The sequence below is a fragment of the Cibotium barometz genome, chromosome 19 (assembly GCF_041138505.1).
Source record: "Cibotium barometz isolate CiBa-2024 chromosome 19, ASM4113850v1, whole genome shotgun sequence".
Lineage (NCBI taxonomy): Eukaryota > Viridiplantae > Streptophyta > Polypodiopsida > Cyatheales > Cibotiaceae > Cibotium > Cibotium barometz.
The window spans coordinates 37,198,193-37,222,222 of NC_141064.1; the positions used below are offsets into that span (position 1 = coordinate 37,198,193).

Consider the following 24,030-nt stretch of genomic DNA (forward strand, 5'->3'; position numbering starts at 1 on the left):
CAAATCAAATGTATTTATTAATATTGTTTATAAAATCTATTTATACTAATATTGTTTAACCAATGCACATACCGATGATAATACTAAGGCCAAGATCACATGCCTAAAAGAAGCTATCTCCTTAAAAACATCAATACTAGGTAGATGTAGTGTGTGTAGCATGATTTCTCAATCAAACCTGTTTTTTGGTAGTTTGGCCAAACATTTAAACATTTGTGCTGTGTGGGGAATCTTGTCATTAGCTTAACAAGAATGGAAGGGTAGTGTAATAAAAAAGTTAAGAATTTAGATTATGTTAGGTCCATGTGGAATAGAGATAGGAGAATTTTTCCATCTTCTTACTATAAAAATAAGCGGCTCTCAAGGTGTGTGACAATAAATAATTCACTAGAGAGATGGTGATCTTTACTCTCATACATCAACACTTTTGCAAACTACAAACTTATCTACCTAGAATAGTAGATGATATTAGTTTTGGAAAGATTTATGAAGACCTTAAAAAGTTTTGTGCGACAAGGGCAAGGTCTAAAGGAAGCATTGCACAAGGTTGGCTAGTTTAAGAATCACTGATAGATATATCAAAGTTTCTTAGTCAAATAGATCCACATATATTTCGACTTTGGCATAACAAAGATTATGAGCGCATAGTTGGAGAGGTACCACAAGGAAATGGGATCACTCGTAATATGGATGAATCCTTACGAACGACACAAAATCAATAAATTTTGTATCTTGAATTCTCTAGAAATACAAATATAAAAAGGCACACATAGAAACCGAACAAACGATAGAAGACGTTTTAAGAGAATACATCTTCCATACCGCGAGCTTGGACTTCTCCCCCCATACCGCGAGCTTGGACTTCTCCCCCCATAGATATGTCACTTAGATGGCTAGAAAATACTCTTAGGCAAGTAAGGGATAACGGTGAATGGATTAGTGAGCAAAATATGGAGTTTGCAAGAGGATGCGATTGGTATGTTAGTAAAGGCATATAACAATTATTTTCTTGTATTATTGATATTTTTACCTAAATGTTTATTATATAGTATCATAAATTTAGAGCATAATGGTCCCATGGTCATCACTTTCACATGAAGCATATAGATAAGAGAAGAATAACCTTTGATTTTGGAGTAATAGTACATGCTACCTTTCTCCAGGAGAGTCTAGCAAGTGCCAATGATACAAATCTTCTCACCTCTAATCGTGATTATTATGAAATCATACAAGATATCATAAATGTAAATTTTAGGCAATTTTACATATTTACTCTTGACATTCAATGGTACAAAGTGGTTTACAATAATCCAAATGCAACAATCAGAAGAGATAAAAGTGGACTCTTCGTTATCGACTCGATAAAGTTATGGACAGATAGTCGTGATACATTTGTACCACAACATTGTGAGCAAGTAATAATTGTTAAGAAAATGTTGTTATAGAATGGAAAAAATATAATAGATCTTATAATATGGAGCAAGTAGTCTTTCAACCAACTTCGTCCAAATTGAAATGGTGGCATGTAATACAAGTTGCACCTTGAAGGAAGCACCATTTGAATATAAAGATATTATGGAAAGGTGATAATGTCCACAATGCTTTGGAGGGTAATTAAAGAGATTCTCATAACCTAAATGTTATGGACGATGATGTCATTGAGAATCAATTGATAGATCGTGAGGAGGACTCATTATTATCTAGTGAACTTATCCATAGTACATCCACATATCCTTCTATGAATGGTAATAAATTCCCTTTTAATCCCATGCTTGAAGATATAGGAGATATAGAGATCCCATTAGAATAGACCTCTTTGGAGCCATGGACCTTATACAAGATGAACAATCATTAAATTTATTTTTTATTCTCAAATCAAATATATTTACTAATTTGATAAATTGCAGTAAGTAAATTTATCCTCAGTTACCAACAATGTGTATACCAATGCACATATCGACGATAATACTAAGGCCAAGATTACATGCCTAAAAGAAAATATCTCGTTATTAAAAACATCAGTATTGGGTAGATCTCTTGTAAATACAATTGTAGATGCACTGGGCAATATCTCCTAAGAATGAGAACTATTTGGCATCTTTAAAAGATTTCCTAAAAAAAGATCCCTTTTTATTTTGAAAAAAACATGATGCTTGGATGTAATCATATCTAAAAGTATACTAAATTTCTATGTTTTGGGATTTGCAAAATTTGATTTAAAAGTGAAAATATCCTTTAAAATACACTTTAAAGTTTTTTAAAAAAGTAAATCCAAAAAACTATTGATTAATATATAAAAAATAATCCAAAATAAAATTTTAAGTTTAATGACAAATGCTTTTATTTTTAAGTCCTCTACATTAAAAAAACACACTTCTTAATTAAATCAAGGATAATGAAGTGATATGAAATTTCTCTATGCAAAACAAATTAATTTGTTATTTTAAATTTACATTGATTAAATTTTTTTCTATAAAAACATAAATTTTAAAAATAGTAAATATCTTATTTTAAATTTGATAATATTTATTTATATAAAATTTTAAGTTTTTATATTTAATATCATAAAAACCTTAAAGATCATATATAGATAATGGCTATTGATTTTAATATGGTTAGTATATATAAACATTTCAAGTTCAATTAAAAAATACATATTAGGTATTAATTTTTATTATTAATTTTAAAAGTAGAACTAGATATTGAGAAAAATATATCCTAGGTATTGATTTTGAATATAAAACTAGATATTGAGATGTTAAAATTTTTTACCACTTCAATTTATTCTAAATTATTCACTTTATTATTTTATTTACTTGTGAGATTTTGATACCATAAATCCATTTATTGCTTTATTATATTAGAAATAACTATATATCTTTTTTTAGAAAAAAGACTAAAACAAGTAAAAGATTTCATCTTGTTTTAAAAAATGGATACCAAGTTTCTACATTATGTTGAAAACACACAATTTGAATACTAGGTATCCAAATTGTATTAAAAACACACAAATCTATATACTTGGTATCCATTTTTTCTAAAACAAACAAAGAGCTTTTATAACAAGTAAAAGCTACTTGTTTTAGAAAATGGATACCAACTTGAAAATCTTGTGTGTTTGCAATACTAAGTGTGTTAAAAATGAGCAAAGAGCTTTCAAAACAAGTAAAAGTTGCTTATTTTGGAAAATGGATATACCAAGTTAAAAGGCATGTGCATTTTCAAGCCTTTCAACTTGGTATCCATTTTTTGAGACAAACAATGATATTCTACTTGTTTTTTGGTCTTTTTCTAAAAAATGCTACTAAAGTTCAAGTTTTCTTGAAACACAACAACTTGAGCTACAATATACCTACAATACACGATACTTAAATATTCTGGCATTAACATATCATTTAGATTACCCGCATATCTTTTGGCACCAAGGTAATGTTTAGATTACACGCATATCTTTTGGCACCAAGGTAATGTTTAGATTGCAGGCATATCTTTTGACTGTAATCTAAACATTACGTTGATGCCGAAAATTTTAAAAAATGGAGCATGTAGCTCAAGCTTTTATAATAATAATAAAAACTTTCAAGATTGCAGGCATATCTTTTGACTGTAATCTAAACATTATGTTGGTGCCAAAAAAATCTAAAAAATTGAGCATGTAGCTCAAGCTATTGTATTTTTTTAAAAAAAACTTGAACTTTTGTAGACCTTTGCTTGTTTCAAAAAATGATACCAAGTTGAAAGTCTTTTATGTTTTTAACATAATTCATGTTAAAAACACATAAGCCTTTCAACTTGGTGTGATTTCGTGTTGAAAACACACAAGTCTTCCATACTTTGAAACATGCAACTTTTACTTATTTTGGAAGCTCCCTATCTCGTTTTGGAAAATTGGATACCAAGTATCTGATTTTGTGTATTTTCAACACAATTTGGATACTTGGTATCCATTTTTCAAAACAAGCAAGCTTTACTTGTTTTGGAAGCTCTTTGTCCATTTTAGAAATTGGGTACAAAGTATTTAGAGATTTGTGCGTTTTCAACACAATTTCCTTTTTTTTCTTTGGTTTAAAGATATTAAAGGCTTTATAGCTTAAGCCTTACCACCCAAAAAGGAAAAATGAAAACTTGTGTAATATAATAAATATGGAAGGAGTGCTCATAGCCGTTAATAGAAGAGAGGAGGTGGAGTTGTAGGTTCACCAAATTCTAAGGGTGAGGTTAGAGCCTCAACACCATGGCAGACACATCTATCTACGAAAAAACCACTTTTGGTGGGATAGGCGTGGTTTTTGGAAGGTGATGGTGGTTTTGGAAGCTTTTAAATAAATTAAAGCTTTGTTTTGAGCTTTTTAACTCTTGGACAAAGCTTTGCTTCTTTAACCTAAGGGCACAAAGCTTTGAAAATTATTTGTAGTATACACTGTTGAAAAACTTGTAGCCTTTCAGGAGTATTTTACATGCTTTTATAAATTCAACTAATCTTATATGAGAAGAGGCTTATCTTGTTGGAATTAGGGTTGCAGGAAAGCACACAAAGCTTGGAGAAGAAGAAGCAAGAATGCACACAACACAAAGTGTATAAGATTGTGTCAATGTACAAAGATAAGTTAGCCCTAGAATAATAGGCGTATATACAAGCCGGGGAAAAAAACCTCCTAAAGAGGGAAAAAGTGTCCGGCGGTCCTAAGTGTGTTCACACACATCACTGCCTATATATATGGCAACAAATCCCCCCTGGGAGTGATGGTGTGAACGAGAGCTGGCACTCATGTATAGGGAAGTGCCATGCCCTAAGGAGATCAGTCCACAAAGGGGAGCAAGCCCAAAGCTTTGCGGAAAGCTTCGAACTTCTCACGAGGAAGCGCCTTTGTGAAAAGATCGGCGAGGTTGTCCTGTGTTGGCACATAGGCCAAGCTGATCTCTCATGCTGAGAGTCTCTCCCTGACATAGTGATAATGCACCACAATGTGCTTTGTGCGAGCATGAAAAACTGGGTTTCTCGCAACTGCCAATGCGCTCTGACTGTCAGTGTAGATAGAGGTGGCAGAATCCTGTCCAACACCCAAGTCAGCCATAAGCCGTCTGAGCCGAAAAACAATGTTATAGTAAAAATAATTAACTTTATTATGACTAATAATAAGGATTATAGAGGCATCTTCTATATTCAATAATTGGATTATAGAGGCATCTTCTATATTCAATAATTAGAGCATCTGCCTTGTTTGTGACAATCAGGCTCAAAATTTTATTAGGGATACTTTTGATAGCATCCTTGTTTCTGTGTTGATGCGAATGTAGCAATACTCAGAACCAATAGTTGTGTTGTGTTAAAAAAATGGATGGATTAACACTTTAAAAAAATGGATGGATTAACACTTAAAAAAAATAAGTGATTTCATTGACTAGGCTAGCTATGTACTAGCTCAATAAACATGTAGCACAAGCAATTTAGATGGTATCAGTAGGGAACCCGTCCTATGCTTTGAAAGCACTCGAGAACTTTTAGCAGCTGGAAGAATTTAAACATTTCTGAGCTCCAATTTCCTCGGAAGGGAGAACGATTTTGAAAATTGAAAACAACGCGGGCAACGTTTGCTGTACGATTGTTTTAACGCGCTCTTGTCTTGGCCGGTGATTTCCAAAGGCTCATCAAAACACAGGCAATTCGCAGGCAGTTAGACAGACAGACAGACAAGGTGAGCCTGGAGCACGCAAAAATTACACAGGGCCATGCCTCCAGTACCGGATCAAGGGAAAGCGAGGGCGGCATAATCAAGGCCGGTAAAGTGGGTTATTTCCAAAGACATAGAAAGAAGTAGTTTTGCCTTAATAAATAATAATTTTAAAAAAGAAGAAGAAGAAGCTGTGAGCGCATCATGGAATTCTTACAGCTCGAATTTTTCCCCTTATATCGGATAATACCCCATAGCTCAAATTTCCATAGCCGCCCATCTTGAATACTTTCTTTTCTCCATTGAGGTGGTCGGAAATTTCAAGGGGGCTCTTTCGGCTTACCTGGAAAACCATCGCCCAAGACCTTACTTGGTGGGCAGACGAGAACCCACATGCAAATTTGCGCTTCTTAAGCTGAAAAAGACGGAACTAAGATCGCCAAAATGCTTGTTTCAAAACATACTCTAATGGGTTAATGCAAGCAACTTTTCCCATTTTGCTTCAAATTTCTGCATGCTTTATACTGCTTCAAATTTTTATGTTTTGATGCACTTCTGGCTTCCACTAACAACGATTTTGTGGGCATCAGTGACAAAGGAGACTTGGGTTATGCACAAAGGGAAGTCCAAGAATAGAATTTGATGGGGTCAGCTATGGCGCAAAGCGATTTACATAAGTTATCTACAGGAAGCCCTAGCCCTACGAAGCTGCACATCCGTTGACATAAAAATCCCTTCAAAAAATAATAATAATATATTACTATCTTATCAATATTCTCTCCTATGGATGCAGCCACAGGCCAACCCAGCCCTTCTCCTTCATTACTACCGTCAAACTCACCATCATCAAATACAAAGACAGTCGTAACAGCCGTGCTCATCACCGCAGTTGTCACTACCCTCATCGTCGTGATTATCTGCTTCCTTTATCAGAAATTGAGGCTCGGAAAGAAAAGAGCAAAGGATCCTCCTTTCAGTGCTACCTATGATAACCCACTACTTGATACAAACCTAAGGAGTCACTTTTGGAGATTTCAAGGGGGCACCGGTAACACTGTCAATGGATCACCAGCACTTAAGCCAGAAAGTGTTTCCATGTGGTCTATTGCGTCCAAGCAGAATGGAAATTTTGTTGGCAATAGCCATGTTAGTGATTCAATGGTCAGTCAGGATAGTGTTTCGACTTGGTCGGTAACTTCTAAGCCAAATGACAGCTTCATTGCGAATCTGCAAGGTCCTTTGCCCACAGTGGAAGGGCACCATCAGAAGGGAGGAAGCCAGCTAGAGCTTGGAAATTTGGAGTGGGTTGGCCCCGTTGGTTTCCGAGCTTTGTCAATGCCGACGTCTCTAACGAAGGCAAAAGAGTTTAGCATTTTTGGGCCCCTCCACAGAAATAATGGAGCTCTCACAGCCTCGACGCCCATGGTAGCAGCATCTTCAGCCCTACCATCTCAAGATGCAGCCACTGCCACCCTTCACCCTGTTCATGGGCCTAAACAGTTGGCATGGTTTTCAAACAATTCAGGGGAAGCAGGTAATGATTCGGTGGCTTTAACCCCTGAAGGTTTTTGGCCAAGCTCAACGGCAAGCCAGCTGCATGCTGCTTCTTCAGAACAACAGTGTCCTGCAACAGTGGGTTCATCTATCTCATATACACCGCATCCACATGTTTGTGCAACTACAAAGGCGGAATGCCCCCCCACTACATTGACCGAGCTTTCCTTCCCACAGCAGCCATCAACCACCAGGACATCACTTTCAGTGTCATCTGTCGATCACTCTCTGGATGCACCAGTACCAGAGCAACATCTTGTTATGATGACTGAGGTTTCTGTTTCAGAGCAATCATCATTGCCAATGGGGCATACTTTATCTGCACATCAAAATTCTATGTATGCTGCCCAATCATTGGCAGAGACTTTTGGGCCGCCGTCTGCGACTGCACCATCATTTCGTACAGCATCTGGTGAGCTACCTTTTGGCAGTACAGCAGCTGATTCTCTGACCTCGCAGCCTTGCCTGATATCACGAGGACCAAGCACAACTGCACCTGCAGTCTTTAATTTTACCCCACAAGTGGTTCCACCTCTCCCATTGCCACCTGCACTTGTTTCAGCAGCTATTCTTAAAGCACAGAGGCAAAGATCCTCTTTGTCAGCTGATGAAATCCATTCTTCAATTCCTGTCAAGTCAGTTGCTGCTGCTTTTGCCAGCCAGTCTTCTGAAGCCATGGTGGCATCATCGGCCTCTTCTGCGGGTGAGATCTATTCTTCAATACCGGTCAAGTCTGTGGCTGCTGCTTTTGCACGTAAGGCTTATCAAGCGGACTTATCATCATCTGCCTCTTCTGCTGGTGAGATTAACTCTTCAATACCTGTCAAGTCAGTTGCTGCTGCTTTTGCCACTGCTTTTGCAAGCAATCAGGCTTCCCAAGCAGAGACCACAGTACTTCCATCTTCCCTTTCTTCCCGTTATCCTTCAAAGCAGCTCACTTTTTCTAGTGACACCCATTTTGCTCTATCAAATACTGAGATGACCAAGACATATTCATCAAATTTTCCTCCATCTTCAACGACTGCTTTAACTAGTCAGGCATCCCAAGCTATTCCACCTCTTACATTTTCCTCCATTGTTACTGGTCAACCTCTTTTACAACCTGCAGCTGACCTTACAGGTGCTTCATACGTCCCAGTGGGTGAAGCTCAGCTTCCTTGTGATCTTGTTTCAACTGGAGTTGCTCCTCCTGAACCTCCTTTTTTGACTGCAAAGGGCCCTCCTCCTCCACCACCACCTCCACCACCTCCACCTCCTTTGCCGAGTACAAGGGGCCCTCCACCTCCTTTGCCGAGTACCAAGGGCCCTCCCCCACCTCCTCCACCTCCTTTGCCGAGTACCAAGGGCCCTCCCCCACCTCTTCCACCTCCTTTGCCGAGTACAAAGGGCCCTCCCCCACCTCCTCCACCTCCTTTGCCGAGTACAAAAGGCCCTCCCCCACCTCCCCCACCTCCTTTACCAAGTACAAAGGGCCCTCCTGCACCTCCCCCACCTCCTTTACCAAGTACAAAGGGTCCTCCTGCACCTCCCCCACCTAATGCAAAGGGCCCTCCACCACCACCACCTCCTGGTGCAAAAGGTCCACCACCCCCTGGTTCTGCTCCCCGGCCTCCCCCTACTTCCAAACCTCCTCAAGTTCCACAACAGGATTCAGCTCAAAATTTACAAAAGCTTAAGCCATTGCACTGGGACAAAGTTCGGGCAGATCCATCACATTCAATGGTGTGGGACAAGCTGAGGACAGGTTCTTTCAAGTTAGTGTTCAGACATCATCTGTCTTTCATCTGCATTTTTCTGGGTTTGAGTTTGCATGTTTCTGATGTACTCTTTCAAGTCTTTCTCTCAATATTTTGCAGGCTGAACGAGAATGAAATTGCGACTCTTTTTGGCACAAATGCAAATGCGCGAAAGGAGGTGGGCAAGTCCCCTATGCCAGCAAAGAAAAAAGGAATTCTTGATTCAAAGAAAGCTCAGAACATTGCAATACAGCTGCGAGCGCTCAACATTTCTACACAAGATATATGTGATGCCTTGCTTGAAGGTATGCCGTTCTTGGTTTGTTGGGCAGCTAAAAATAATAATTATTGTAATTGCACCCAGTCAAGGACTTCAATGCGTAGCTTACTGATCCAATGTATAATCAATTTTAACGGCAACCCATTCAACTTATGCAACCTTCTTATTCTGCTTTTCAACCTGAACCTTTTTTGGGAGAGAAGAAGGAGAAGACACCTGCTTATGTGCAGTCTTGGGGGTTGACAAGTGGGAGGCCCACTTCGTCTTTCCAATTGCCCTCGAGATCAACGGGCTATCTTGGTAGAGATGCACATGAAGAACAAATCATATTCCTGGTTGCGGGATTTCAAGTCTAAGAAGGCTCTGGCTTTATTGAATGGAATAAATTTAAGCAAAAGTTTATTGATACTTTTGCAAAGCCCTAGGATAAGTATGTAAAGTGTTGCTAAATTTTGCAATCTCTCAGTGAAGGGTAGAACCTTTGAGGCTTATGTGAATGAGTTGAGGGAGTTATTTCTCGTCTTTTTGGACATACTTGGGAGAATCTAGTTGTTACATGCAGAAGCTTAGAGATGGAATGGTTAACTTTGTTAGAGCACATCGATAAATCAGAACTTCTGAGCAAGAGAGAGAGAGAAGGAGAGAAAGAAAGAAAGTAATATTAACGTTTGCAAAAGACCCCAAGGGTCTATGCGACCATAAGTGATACAATGATACCATGGATTTACCGAGCCATGGAAAAAGTAACTGAGAGAAAAGGAAAAATGACAATCACTAGTGTATATAGATGTGATATCAGCATGTGACCCTGCAGGAGAGAAACTAGCTATGATCAACTAGTAGTGATGCCCTCCTCCGCCAATATGGATCTGATGGCAGAGAGAATATCTGTCATTTGTGATGGAAGCATGTCATGGACCACTAGTGTAAGTGGTGGGCTTTGGTTGGATGCATTACAAAGGAAGAAATCTATAGAAGCATCATGTCGGGTTTGCCTCTATACCCAGAACTCATAAGTTAACTAAGTGAGCTTGGTCATGGCCAGCTTGATAGAGTGTGCACAGAGCGGAACCAAGGGGAGCACTAGAATGTGCTGAATTGAGAGGAGAGAGAGAGAGAGAGAGAGAGAGAGAGAGAGAGAGAGAGAGAGATGAAGCTAATAAGCTGAATATACTGCAGTGCATGCAATCCTAGGCAAGAGACCAAATAGTCTCATAAGTGAAGGATACAAAAGGGAGCAAGTGTGTATGCTGAGTATCCGGATCTCCAGCCTAATCTGAATCAATCCATCCAAGAAGAGTGCACCCTTGGCCATAAAAGATGCCAAAGTCCAAAGTACCACTCAAGTACCGAAGCACCTTGAGAGCACACTGCCAATGTTGCTGATAAAGGTAGCCTACATTAGCATACCAAACAAACCCTCCTTGCTCTAAGCAGGGTAGAGAGGGAAAGATAAAGCATTACAAAAAGAAACTCAAAATATTTAGATTTTGAGGGACTTCCTGGGCAAGGAACCCATGACTACAAAATATTTAGATTTTGGGGACATCCCTGGTAGAGAATCCTTGAATCATACTCGGAAATAGAAGAACTTTTGGAAGTTAGAAACTTCAGCTCAATATGTTGATGAAGTTTTGCTCTTGGGAGTTGTAGAGGAAAAGCCCCAAATTTTCATTGGTGTAGAGACTCCAATTTGATGCAGTAGGCTTGATTTTGGAAAAGTCCCAAAAGTCTATGGGTGCTAGATCTCCAATTTCAAGAAATTCTCCATACTTGAGAACCCAAATTTGCAAGTTGCAAAAGCTTCAAATAGTTTCTTAGTATGAGCCAAACATGATGTTTGTACAACTGGTTATTTCAACACCTTCAATAGATCTGCCAGCGTAAGTTTACAAGTCATTTTTGGCGAGCATTCTTTGATAATCTTGGTACTAAACTGAAATTTGCGTGTGCCCACAAACAAATGTTTGGATGGAGATTTATAATCAGTTGGCATTTGACATGCTCAAGTGTTATGTCCACGACTAGCAAGATAATTGGGAAATCTTTTTGCCTTTGGTTGTTCAGGTAGTGTAGAATGGTTCGTTTTCCTTACCTATTGACAGAAGCTGTACGAAGCTTTTTTTGGGAGACCCATCTAGTCTCTTGTGCTTAGGACGGCATCTCATGTACTTGACATCGATTGCATCACCCAGTCTTACCAAGAGATCGTGGAATCCATCAAGGATTGGTTGGCAAGCGCAGGCGGCCTACACGTGACATGCCAACAAAGACTCGAGAGATGTGAAGTTTCAGAAGGTGACTAAGTGTATCTCCGAATCATGAAAGAAGCAGTGATTGAAATCTGTAGACAAGCCATGCCCAAAGCTTCTTTCTGGAGTTTGACCATTCTCAATTGTCAAGAAAATCAATGAAGTCTCCAGGAAGCTTTGACTTCTGCCTAGTTGGACCATGCATGACATTTTTCACGTCCGTTGGTTGAAGCAATATGCAGGTTCACTTTTTTCTGAAGTTCAAGACGAGCCAAAGCCGGTGAGCCAAAGACAGATTATTGATGCCATTTGGGTGATAATTGATCGCTTAACCAAAGTGGCAAGGTTTATTCCCATAAGAAGCATAATAACAACTCCACAACTTGTCCAGTTTTTGTTGAAAGCTGTTTCATTTATATGGTTTGCCAAAAACATTATTAGTGACTATGATTTCAAGTTTTTGAGTTACTTCTTTTTCTTTTGAGAGTAGTAGTTTTATGTATCAATAAAAGCTCAAGAAACATATCAAGATGACATCAGCCTTAAAGACTAACTGTCCATTATAGGACTACGGATATACAGAAGATTGTACAAGATTCATATCAATTGTTCACATAGCATCAACATAAGACTATGATGTCTATGAAGCTCATATATAAGAATGTACAAGGCTGACACTACAAGACTGGTTTTGACAATATAATTGAACAAGGTACAAGAGAGGTTGACTATCCAAACTAGACTCATAATGTCCTGTCCACCATCAAGATGAAAACCAATGTCTTCACAGAGCTTTAAGGTAGATGTTTGCTATGATTGAATCTGGAGCTAAGAGCTTCCATCAACATATCCCTTTACAGCAGCACAACCTGCAAGTAGATGAAGATAGATGAGATAACTTTAGCAAAGCTATGAAAGTGAAACACTTGAGGTTTAAGATATTATGTAGTATGGGGAACCAACATAGATATAACTTCTTGTGAGTCGAGTAAAGGGTTCATGAACCCCCCCATTGGTGTGCACAAAACAAGAAATATTAACTTTGATCTGAAACGAGAAAGGGGTTGGATTGAGATCCTGTACAGTAGACTCTTGAAGATGAGGACATTTTTTGTGCACCAAAGATTTCACAAGCATGAGAATCTGATGAATGAGAAAGACAATTGGCTTCATCTGAGGGTCCAATGATTCTACCAAGCACCCAGTAGGTCCAAGTTACTCTAGTATCAAACACAAAATCCAAAAATCGAATAATGGCAGGGCATCCCCAGGGACTATCAAGAGGTATTCAAGAAATTGAATATGCAACTGAAAATGAGTTTGGCGGACCATCTTAATTTGATGGTGAAAAGGAGAGGGTTAATCAAACGCTTGCATATATGCTTTGAGCTGTTGTCTCTGAGAGAGAGTATCTTCTACGTGTTGAATTTGCATATATAATAGTCCAAAGCATGTAGCCATCGAATTGAGTCCATTCATGTTCATAAATGTATATCAATCTAGAGCTCCATGGACTGTTGGATTGCAAAACCTTTAGGTGCAACCAGATTTAGACTTTCATGAAACGTTAAGCAAGTGGAAGGTTCATACTGAAGAAGACAGTTCTTGGAAGACTGTTGAATCTCTCAAGAGATACTTCCTTGACTGCCTTTCTAGCCATTTCACCATCGGTTGAAGGGGGGACCTAGTTTAAAAGAGGGACTATGTAATGACTCCAAAAGTCATAACATGGCCCACATATAATCTGAGGCCAGGCTTATACCTAGGTGCAGCCCCGGACAGGGATGCATAGGGTAATAAGTGACTTACAGGCACTTGTGGTGTTGGTTAGTGTGAAAGGGATTATTTATTAGTCATTGTGCTTTTCCACTTTAGGACTCAAAATCTATAGAAATGAGTTATTTGCTCGTAAGTGCACATCTCCAAAAGGGAGGACAGCTCCCAAAGGGATCAGGACCCAAGTGAGGCCTTGGCCATGGCTTGAGCCATACATTTGGACTGGTGGGCCTCAATGGTATGGGACGCCAGGATTTGGCCAAAAGTGTGGTGTGGTCTAGCCTCTAGCTTGGGGTGCTCCGGATAGAGCTACGATTGGGTGGTGATGGTCCCCAATAAGGACCTCCTTACAGTCCTAAACAGTCAAATAAAGCCTAGAGAGTAAACGTGAGCTCATCTCAGCCTGCCCAGAACAGGGGCTGAAGGCTGAGAACTGAAAATATTAGATGCCCTAAACAGTCAAATTGAGCCTAGAGAGTAATCATGAGCTCATCTGAGCCTGCCCAGAACTAGCGCCGAAGGCCAAGAACTGAGAATACTAGAAAACAGTGCTCAAAGGCAAACCCAAGTTAACTGAGATCCTCTGTTTGCAGGTGAATGCAGGCTGCCAATGTATGGAAGTGATCTTGTTATTGCCTTGCTGCTGATTTGGGTTGTGCAAGGGCTGAGACAGAGGCTGAACAGAAAAGGCTGAAGTATTTATAGGCCAAATTTGGTAGATGCTGCTGTTGGTGGTCAGCTAGCGTGACCTGCCAAAAGGGCCTGCTGCTGCTTGTCCTGGACACTGTCCATGCTTCCCTTGCCGGTCTGCTCGCTTCTTGTTGGGCCTATCCATGCTGCCTGCAAGGTGGAAAACTGTTCTGCAAAGTGCTGGGTACCTGGAGAAGCCTGCACATACATTAATTTAGGGTTTCCTATGGCAGGTTTATTTCTTTTTTGGTCTATGATGCTCCTATGTAGAACTAATGAAATGCTTTGTGGCTTCTTTACATCGCTTCTGCATAACTGCTGTATGGTAAAAGGGTACATATCATATTGAGCTTGCCTTGGACGTAGACAAGTAGTCCATTTTCAGGTTTCAAAATGTCTTACTCTCTGCAAAAGAAGGCATGAAGTGTTGTACATGTGTTAAGTTTGAACCTTTTTTAACTTGCTAATGAAAGTTGTGTGTGCAGGAGATGGCATGAAAGCCGAGTGGTTGGAAGTGTTAGTGAAGATGTCTCCGACACAGGAAGAGCAGAAGGCTTTGCTTGATTTTTCTGCTGATAAATTAGAGCTTGGTCCTGCAGAGCGATTCCTAAAGGCAGTTCTAGAAATCCCCAATGCATTTCAACGGCTACAAGCTATGCAATACAAGGCTTGTTTCAAAGATGATTTGGCTCAAGTCCAAGAATTATTACAAATTTTGGAGGTATGCATTCAATCCTTGTTGTGTGTGTGTGTGTGTTTTTGGAGATTTCTAGCAGTACAGGTTTTGATTTACTTTCTAATGCCTTTTTTGTGGGGAAAAGAGGAGAGAGCAGGGGTGGGCGCATGGGGAGTGCTTATCTCTTGGTCTCTCTACCTCAAATATCCTCTAGAAGTGTTCTCCTGGAGTGTGTTTTGGAGCAAGACAAATTAATGAAAAAAAACTTGATGCTACAAATTGAGGTGCAAGGGGAGGTGATCAAGATTTTACAAGCTCTTCCTAGATGAGAGTGTGGCAGGTTGGGCTGAAATCTATCGGAGCTTGTCACAACCCCTTTAAAACCCTCTCTAGTCAATGGAAGAAAGTGGCGCTGTATGGGAGTGTGGTCTGTGGATCTAGTTTCAATGGAGAATCGAGATAGAGCTGTTAAAGCTCATCTCCTTTGCACATCTGTACTAGATCTCAGGATGTCCTTTCCCTCAGAAAAGAGCTGCTTGGAGGAGCCAAGGCCCAGCCATGGTAGCCTGTTTGCCTTCCAGTGTATCTCCGCCACCGGAAACACCACGAGGATGCTAACTTGCATGTGTTAGGCATGCTGCCAGCATTCTTCCCGAGCCAGGATCAAACTCTCCATGACATTTGTAGCTGCGTCACTTCCTATTTTGTGTGGTCTTCTCCCATGATGTGTGGTCTTGGTAAATATATAGTCACAAGAAACAGCCATTCTGGCCCTATGGAAGGTGGAAATGCTGTTTCCCATCCCCTACCATTCTCGTTTCCGTTCCCCCATTCCCATTCTTATTTCTCATGATGGTATTTTGGCATCATGTCGTTCAATTTCCATTCCATATCCGTTCTGGTTCCTGTTCCCATTCCATACTACACTCCCGTTCCCGTTCCTGTTTCCCATCGCAACTATGGGTAAAGCTGAAATGAGGCATCTTTGCAGAGAAGGCAGGCTGGTCTCATGGAAAAGATCGGGCCTGTAAAGTAACCCCGAGGTACACCGTACACATAAGATGGAACAATCTCCACTTGGGCTCCCTTGTATGGGAAAGATAGGCTAGATGTAACGTGATATAATGTTTTGAAGACCATGATGTTAGAGATCATCATCCCCTGCTGCTGGCTCTTCTTTGGTGTCCTGCTTGAGCCCCTAGGGCTGACCATGTACCTCCTGCTCGGGTGATTGGTATAGAGAGCAGGTATACTCTTGCGTTTTCTCCATCTCTCTCTCTCTCTCTCTCTCTCTCTCTCTCTCTCTCTCTCTCTCGCACGACCACTGATAGAGCAGTTATCTTATGTCGTGCTCGTCGGCCACGCCCACTAGGATCCCGACCAGAGCAGACGTATATCTAGGCAGGGAGTGGTTGTATGGCTTGGGCCCTAGTCTAGCTCGGAATTAGTTACATAATACACTATTTCCCATCTTCCGTTGTGCATTCTTTCATGGTATCAGAGCACCGGTGACTTACAGCATTAGTAGCTCACTCTTCTTCAGCGGTTTTCAGCCCACATCACATTCAGTTCTGATTGCCAGTCTGGTGATCTGTGTTTTTGAGATCCACGATTTCTAGTGGCTTCAACTTGCGGTTGGAGCAGATCTGCATCAGCGTTCTCATCGCGGAGCTGTTTAGTGGCTGGATTTACTGATTTGAGTCAATGTTTTGCTGATTTTGGAGCATCTATACCTGCGTTTTTGGTCCTGGCCGACACAGTACTTGGTTTCTACTTGTTCCTTGCCTTCTGTTGGTGGCGGAGTGCAGATTTCTTTGCTGGACAGCAGCGTTTTAGGCTGAGTTTCCCATCTCTAGCGGTGCAGCTAGCACTCAGAGGGGATCCAGTGGATGCACCAGTGCTTCAGGAGTGGTTCGAGAACTGTTCTGTACTTGTGGAGACTTTCTTCTGCTGCACAATTCTAGATTCTGGAGGAGAGTAGTTCTTTCTTGCCGAGAATAGTGATCTTTTCAAAGATCTTGAGCAGAGTTTATTTAGTCCGAGCCTGTGTTCTTTGTAGTGTTTGCAGAGAAAGGAGCGTGTTTTGCTTGTGAGGTGTGATCCTTACGCAGGGATCACTTGTTTGTTGCTGATATGGCTACCTTGCCCCTCACTTGTTGCTTCTTTGACGAAGCAAACAAGCTTGACGGTCACTTCATCTGTGCCTCTCCTGATGCTACAATCTTCTCTGTTTGGAAGTTGTTGTGTGACCTGTTTGGTGACACAAATGACTGGCGACAAGTTTTTGGATTAGAGTGCTTTGATGACAGCACTTTGGTCGACACTAGTTTTGGAGTGGAGGACAGTGGACCCCCTGTGGTCCGGCATTTGAGGAGTTTGTTCTTGTTGCTTCACCTCCGGATGATTCTTTGACATCTGATCTCCAGCTTGTGTCATCTACTGATTCTAGGGATCTAATTCCATTTATGGAAGAGTCTTCTACTCTCAGTGATGCTTATGAGGACTTTGATGATACCACTGCAGTTTATATTCTTGCTTCCCTTCTCATTGTGAGGAGTCTACCTCTGCCTCTCTTTGTGATGCTTCTGAGGATGTCCTTCCACCTGCTAGTTCTGCATTTGGTTTGATGTGGCGTGCAGGGTTGTTTTGGAGGATGGGCTTTCAGACTTGGTGGGATGCTTTGGATTTGTGGTCGCTGGCCGTGCTTGGGGCACAGTGGTACTTCTGGAGATTTCAGGATTTGGATCAGAATTAGGTTGGGCTTGTGCCAGCCCACGACGACTTCCATGTGTAACCCTCCACTTTGGGTAGCCCTCTCTCAGGGCTTTGATGTGTATTTGTGTAGAAGATAATATCCCTATTTGTGTAAGTCTCTGTGAAGCCTCCTGTGTCCGACCATAGAGTTCCATTGCAATTCCATACTCCCATACTCAATGCATCTGTGGTCTCATAGACCTTGCACTGTCATGTGGGGCATTTATCGGTTATGATGACTCGGTCATCACAGTAAATGGCCCCTTGCCTTGCGGGCTTCCATAACCTAAGCCATCCCAGCTTTCCTATGTTCCACCTGTAGAGGGTTGAGGTCATCTCCAAGGTATATTTTGGTGGTTCGGAGGGTGGCCCTCTTCTTCAAGAATGCCAAACGGGACTCCATATCTTTGAACTTGAGGAGGAGAGGCTTCTCCCTTGTCAAGTCCTTCCCGGCTTGCCAAGCATCTACAAAAGGGGAGCCCATCTGTCTGTGTAAAGTCTCACCGTCCTCTTTTGGTGAGTTGCCCGTTTGCAAGCCTATTACTCGCACATCTAGAGCGATTGGCGACGCTTCTCTTCCTCAAGCGTGGCCGTCATGATGGATGTGGCATTTGGGGTGTGGACTGTTTTTTGCTTTTTCACAACCTCAACCCATTTGGAGGTTTCTCCAACCTCTTCTTTGGTTGCTTCCACGTCTTTTCAAAGGCCTGCATGCTCCTCCCAGAATCGTGATTTGGCTTCTTGAATCTCTGCTATGATTGCCTTCTTAGCCTTCTCTAGTTCCGCCTCAAGTTTGGCATTGACATCTCGCAATTGGGCAATCTCTAGAGGAAGGGCTTCTTATGTGGCTAGCTCTCTTTCCTATTTGCCATACTTGTGCATCTCTGCCTTGCATAATTCCATACATTTCTCCATGCATGCAACTAGGCATGCGTCCTTCGAGGCTTCCATCTCTTGTTGCATCTCATCTTGCAGCTGTTTGTACATTTCCTCTTTGCCTTGTACAGTCCTGACAGCATGAATCTCCTTTTGATGCTGGTTCAATGTCCTGTCTATAAACTTCTTTAGGTCTAAAAGGGCCTTTTGAGCCTGTTCTTCGATATACAAAAGACCTGAAGGGCATATGAGACCATGAACAGTACAATGATACCATGGGTATACAGTGCCATGGAAAAACTAAAAAAGAACATGAAAACTGAAAACTGAAACATGACTCCATAAGCCTTGTGATGGCAGATGTGGCTATGGTGAGGGCATATCACGTTGTCAGAGAATCTCATTGATCTGCTCTGTGGGGTGGAGATCCTTGGTGCTCTGGGTTGGGGGCGCCTCGCACGTAGGAGGGAGCAGGCCTGCTCATTCAAGACTCCTCTGGGACACGAATATGGCCCATGTACGGCTGGTATGAGCTGATGTTAATGCAGCGGTGTTGGCGTGGGTGGCTGATTTGGATGCTCGTGCTATGAACAAATCATTGATGGATCTCTGGGCAATATCTTGTATGGGCTGGCCTTGTCTTTGAGCAGGTCCTCTCAATACTCCATCCCTATGTCATCTGAGCTCTATATCTTGTACATCCACTGAGAGAGAGAGAGAGAGAGAGAGAGAGAGAGAGAGAGAGAGATTAATGCCTCTGAAACTACAGGCTGCATGCGTCCAAGTGAAAGAGAATCGCCTTTTCTTAAAACTGTTGGAAGCAGTGTTGAAGACGGGAAACCGCATGAATAGGGGTACCAACCGTGGTGAAGCTGAAGCATTCAAACTTGACACGCTGTTGAAACTATCCGATGTGAAGAGTGCTGATGGGAAAACAACCCTTCTCCATTTTGTGGCTGAAGAAATCATCAAGTCAGAAGGTCTGAAAGCTATGCATGCAAGTAATGAAGTGGATTCATCCACAAAGATGCCTGGAAATGCATCAGCATCAGATGGGAAGAAAAATGAGGATCACGTCAAGCGTAGAGGATTGGAGGTTGTTTTGCAGTTATGTACTGAGCTAGGAAGTGTAAAGAAGGCAGCAGGTGTGGATGCTGATGCACTGAGTCAATCTGTATTGAAGCTGGCAAGTGGGTTGCTGTCTATTCAGAACAGGTTGAAGACAAGCTTTCAAGTGCAAGCACAGTTGTCGAGCATTTTCCCCACAGAAGACAATTTTGGTGCAAACATGGAAGTGTTTTGCTCTCAGGCAGAGTATGATGTAGCAAAGGCAAAAGAGGATTTAAGCAGGGTTTTGGATAAGGTGAAGCAAGCGACTGCCTACTTTCATGGCAATCTGAGAGAGACACAGCCACTACGATTGTTTATGATAGTTAGAGACTTTTTAAGTATGCTAGAAAAGGTTTGCAAAGACTTCGCAAAACCACTTAAGATGAACATTCGTGGCTAATCAGCTCACCCTAGGGCTCTCATCCTTTGAAAGCTAAGGTTTCTATGATGCTGAATGGATGCTTCAGAATTGCACTGTACAGCAATGTTGGGTGAAAATTTGAGGTGGGATATGTTGCCATGAGCTTCTTTCAGAGCTAAATTTTTTGTTGGCATGCTTCAGTTTTGAAGTGGAGAGATGCAGAGGTAGACAGGTGGACCGGTGGTGTCACTTTCAACAATGCTCCCAAGGACAGATGATTTTGGCTATACAAAAGGCAGAAGTTGGTAAGGTCACATTGGATAGCAAGAAGCTGTGGTCTCTGTTTTGTAGCTTGCTGTATATATTTGCAGCTTTCTTCTGAACTGTGCATTATACTGGAGATAGTGAAATCTGGTCCGGCTCTGTCTGAGGAGGAGGATGGTGTGCAGAGAAGGCCTCCAGTCCGAGCAGCATGGGAGACGTCATGGGTCATGAGATTTCAAAAAGCTTGAATGGTCACATGTCTGTAATCTTCTAATCGAATTCTGAATCTCTGGGCTCTTTAGGTCTGGCCAAAGTGAAGTACCTTGCCTCATTCGGCAAAATGAAGTATTTATCAGCTAGATGGTTGCTGCCTTATGACATGGATGTGGTTGTCACTTGTAAAATGCTGGCCATTATTAAGCAAGACCGCACTGTCCAGAGTAGTGAATTTGCTGAGTACTACTCACCTTCTTACTTCTTTAAGGCAACCAAGACGTTTTGGGCAAGAAAGTGAACCACCACTCACTTACCATATGTGCCACAGGTGTTAATGATTGCAAGAAGTTGACTCCATTAGATGTTCCTTCCATTTTTAAGTCATGGCTTTGCTCATTACTCCAATATTACACATTGATTTTTTGCCTTGTAGAGGCAGGCTTCTTTCCCCATTCTATTGGGTTTGCAAGTACTTGTCTACTTGCTTGCTACAGGTTACTTTATGCAGTGCCACAAGTGTGTCAAGAGAGGTATGCTGTGCCCCTCTTTGCTCTTTTCGTTGTGCGCCATGCGCTAGGGCAGATTTTGTCACTCGTCAGTGAAGATTTTTGGGGCAGGGTTGGGGGGCAATGAAATTGAAGGGTAAGGATGTTGCCCATTATCATCGTGTAGATCACCATCATGGATAATGCATAGATGGCGTTCAAGTGCATAGGAGGTTATCTCTAGGAATTGAAATCATAAGAACTCTTTTGCTCATGTAGTGCCCTTAGTACATGCAACATGCTATAATAATACTTGTAACAGATTCCCATAAGAGGGACATTCATGGTTTGGTTATTGTGTCTGAGACGTTTAGTTATTGTGTACGAGTAGTTCTGGTCAGACCCATTAGGCAGCTTGACTTGTAAGTTTGACAAGTTTTCCTTGTAACCTTTGCTTTGTCTCATAAATTTGGCACTTTTTCGTTATTACTTTTGATCCAAAGGTCCCATTTTCCTGCTTTCTAAAACCCTTGTTTGAGGGTGCTTATGTCACCCCTGTAGCTTTGAAAGTGAGGCTTTATATTCTAAGCGGGTTAATATGCATTCGTCTTTTATCAATTGTAAGTTTTCCTGTTAATTTTAAATATAATGAAGCTAATTTCCTCATGTAAGGAAACAAGAAATTCACATGGAGAAATAGTGTGCATGAACTAGGCCACTCATCAGGGCCACAATCTAAGCTCGATCCATGCCATGGTTTATAACATGCATAGTGCACACTTCCACCTATATGTAGAGATTGGGCATTCGCTATCGTAACTCATGTTGTATATCGGTGTCTTGCACACAGAAGGATCAATGCCTTGGAAGTGTTGATTTGAAATCAAAATGCATCACTTGAGGTTGTTAGATTATGGTTGGGAGGTGTTGCACGATGGTAGTACAGATGATACATTTCTCTTTTGCATTTGATTGTGAATGTGGGATGGATGTTGAAAGAGATATGATTTGGTTGAGAATTATAGGGGGTAGGAATTTCGGTTTCACAAGAAAATGCCAATCCTACAAAAGTAGTAGAATTTTTTTGGGGATGAATGCTACAAGTACTAAACTATTTGTGGCTTATGTGCATCTAATTACACCACAAGAAAAAAAGGAAAGTACTAGTCCAGCTCACATGGCTACAAGTACTAAACTATTTGTGGCTTCTGTGCATCTAATTACACCACAAGAAAAATGGAAAGTACTAGTCCAGCTCACATGTCATTTCAGCCCACACCTGCTCCACATACTCCTCTTTTGAGCACATGCTTTCTTCTCTACACTCTCAGCTGCTCCTCTCCTTTGGGCATGTTCTTTTTGCCTCATTTCATGCTGAAATCTCCCGTTTGATAGACCTGAAAACACCCACACCCAAATATCCCTCTTTAGAAACAGTGTTCCCACTCCTAAGCTCTCCTCTTGGTTGTTTTTATAAAGGGATGAATTGATTTCCCAATTCTCTACTCCAAGTTAAACAATGTACTAAATTTGATCTGAACCTTAGCCTATCAACAGTGGCTGCTTTAAGTTAAAGCAATGTGTACGCAAAAGAAGGGCGCCATATGAACGTTGGTTTTGCTCGTTAAGTGAGATTCAAATGTTGGTTGGAAAGAAAGTTGAAAAGATGGAAAATAGGGTCCACAAATGCTAACCTTCACAAGGTTACTATGGTATAGATCCAATATTGAAGTGATATTGGAACTATCATATGCCTATTTGGAGAACACTTCCAAGCATATGATGTGGTAATCTGGTAATAGATTACACTAATAAAAAGGTTTTCAGACTCATGTTTCAGCATTACCAATATTCCCATAAAGGCTTGAGGGTGTCATGTGGAGATACATATACACATTTTGAGAGAGACCATTCTAGAGGTATGCCTGTAGTTCCCTATGTCAAAACTCATATAGTAATATTTGTATGGGATTGCACCGCATATGTACATGTGCGCCATCCTTCCATGCTTTGATAGTTTATTCTGTTGCACGTGTGTAACGGTCCTTTGAACACCGTTGAGCACACACTCACATATAGTAAGAGGCTTCCTTTATGACATCATTTTCTTGCCATCTTGATACAAGATGTTTCCATATTGCAACCGTTGTATTGTAAGATTGAAAATACTTTGATAGTTTAAACACCTTTGTTGGTGTGATCAAGGTGGATTGAAAACACTTTTCATGGTGGGTTGAAAACATGTATTGTCATATTTTCACTTTGTATGCTTCCAAAGAAGCATCCTCCATATGTTGAGCACTACAATGTCCTTATTCATATTTATGGTGTATCATATCATGTCCTTTGAGATGATGACTTGTAACACATTCACGGACCTTTACTCCTCTTTGCCAGGATCACTTGTTGGCAGCTTTCCCCTTACTACCCCTTCCTTCTCAACCTCTTCACCATCTTCTCCACCACCCTCTGAGAGGTTTTCAATGGAATTCCCCCACCTGGAGCCAATGAAGCTAGACCATCACAGCCCCCACTAGCTCCTCGACGAGCTAGTCTATCCTTTTGTATGAGTCTTTCTCATACACATTGCTTTAACTTGGAGCAGCCACTATTGATAGCCTAAGGTTGAGATTATGAGTCTTTTGCATACACATTGCTTTAACTTGGAGCAGCCACTAATGATAGCCTAAGGTTGAGATCAAATTTAGTACATTGTTTAACTTGGAGTAGAGAATTGAGAAATCAATTTAGCCCTTTAAAAACAACCAAGAGGAGAGCTTAGGAGTGGGAACACTGTTTCTAAAGAGGGATACTTGGGTGTTGGAGATGAAATCAACTTGCCCCCTCATTGAGCTCTATATATAACAAGATTACATACACATACTTCTCAATGCAATTGATCAACCATCGATGGATGCCATAGCTAACCTTGACTTGTGACATTTGCTTTTTCACCATCAAGTCCATGACCCAAGCTATTTGGGATTGCAAGAAAACCAAGGCAATGGATCAAGCGGTTCTATCCTTGAGATTGCTTACACATGGTTGTGTGATTCTCACTCCAATCCTCGCTCATCTTTTCAACAAGTCCATTTTCCAAGACCTCTAAATCTAGTGTGAAAACACTTTTATATAGGCTTGGTACCTAATGAACCCACAAAACCATCGTCGAACCATCATGATAATCCATCATTGGCAAAGACATATAAATCAACAGAGTAAAGATACATTTTAGTGACTGTGTAGAGAGGCATGTGATTTGTGTAGAGAGGCAAATATATATAAATCAATAGAGTAAAGATGAGTGTAGAGAGGCATGTGATTTATG

At 41.0% G+C, this 24,030-nt stretch overlaps 1 protein-coding gene across 2 annotated transcripts; it reads left to right on the plus strand.

Moving 5' to 3' along the window:
• The first annotated feature begins 5,290 nt into the window (after positions 1-5,290).
• LOC147628537 (uncharacterized) lies at positions 5,291-21,188 on the plus strand. 2 transcript variants are annotated; one of them, XM_086813723.1, is made up of 6 exons: positions 5,548-5,781; positions 5,980-6,045; positions 6,263-8,980; positions 9,083-9,267; positions 14,446-14,681; positions 19,036-21,188. In XM_086813723.1, the coding sequence occupies exons 3-6, from the start codon at positions 6,456-6,458 to the stop codon at positions 19,774-19,776; spliced, it is 3,687 nt and encodes a 1,228-aa protein (XP_086669849.1). In that variant the 5' UTR covers positions 5,548-5,781; positions 5,980-6,045; positions 6,263-6,455; the 3' UTR covers positions 19,777-21,188. The 2 variants fall into 2 exon arrangements, with proteins under 2 accessions (XP_086669848.1, XP_086669849.1); XM_086813722.1 differs by lacking the exon at positions 5,980-6,045 and having other exon boundaries at positions 5,291-5,781.
• The last annotated feature ends 2,842 nt before the right edge of the window (positions 21,189-24,030 follow it).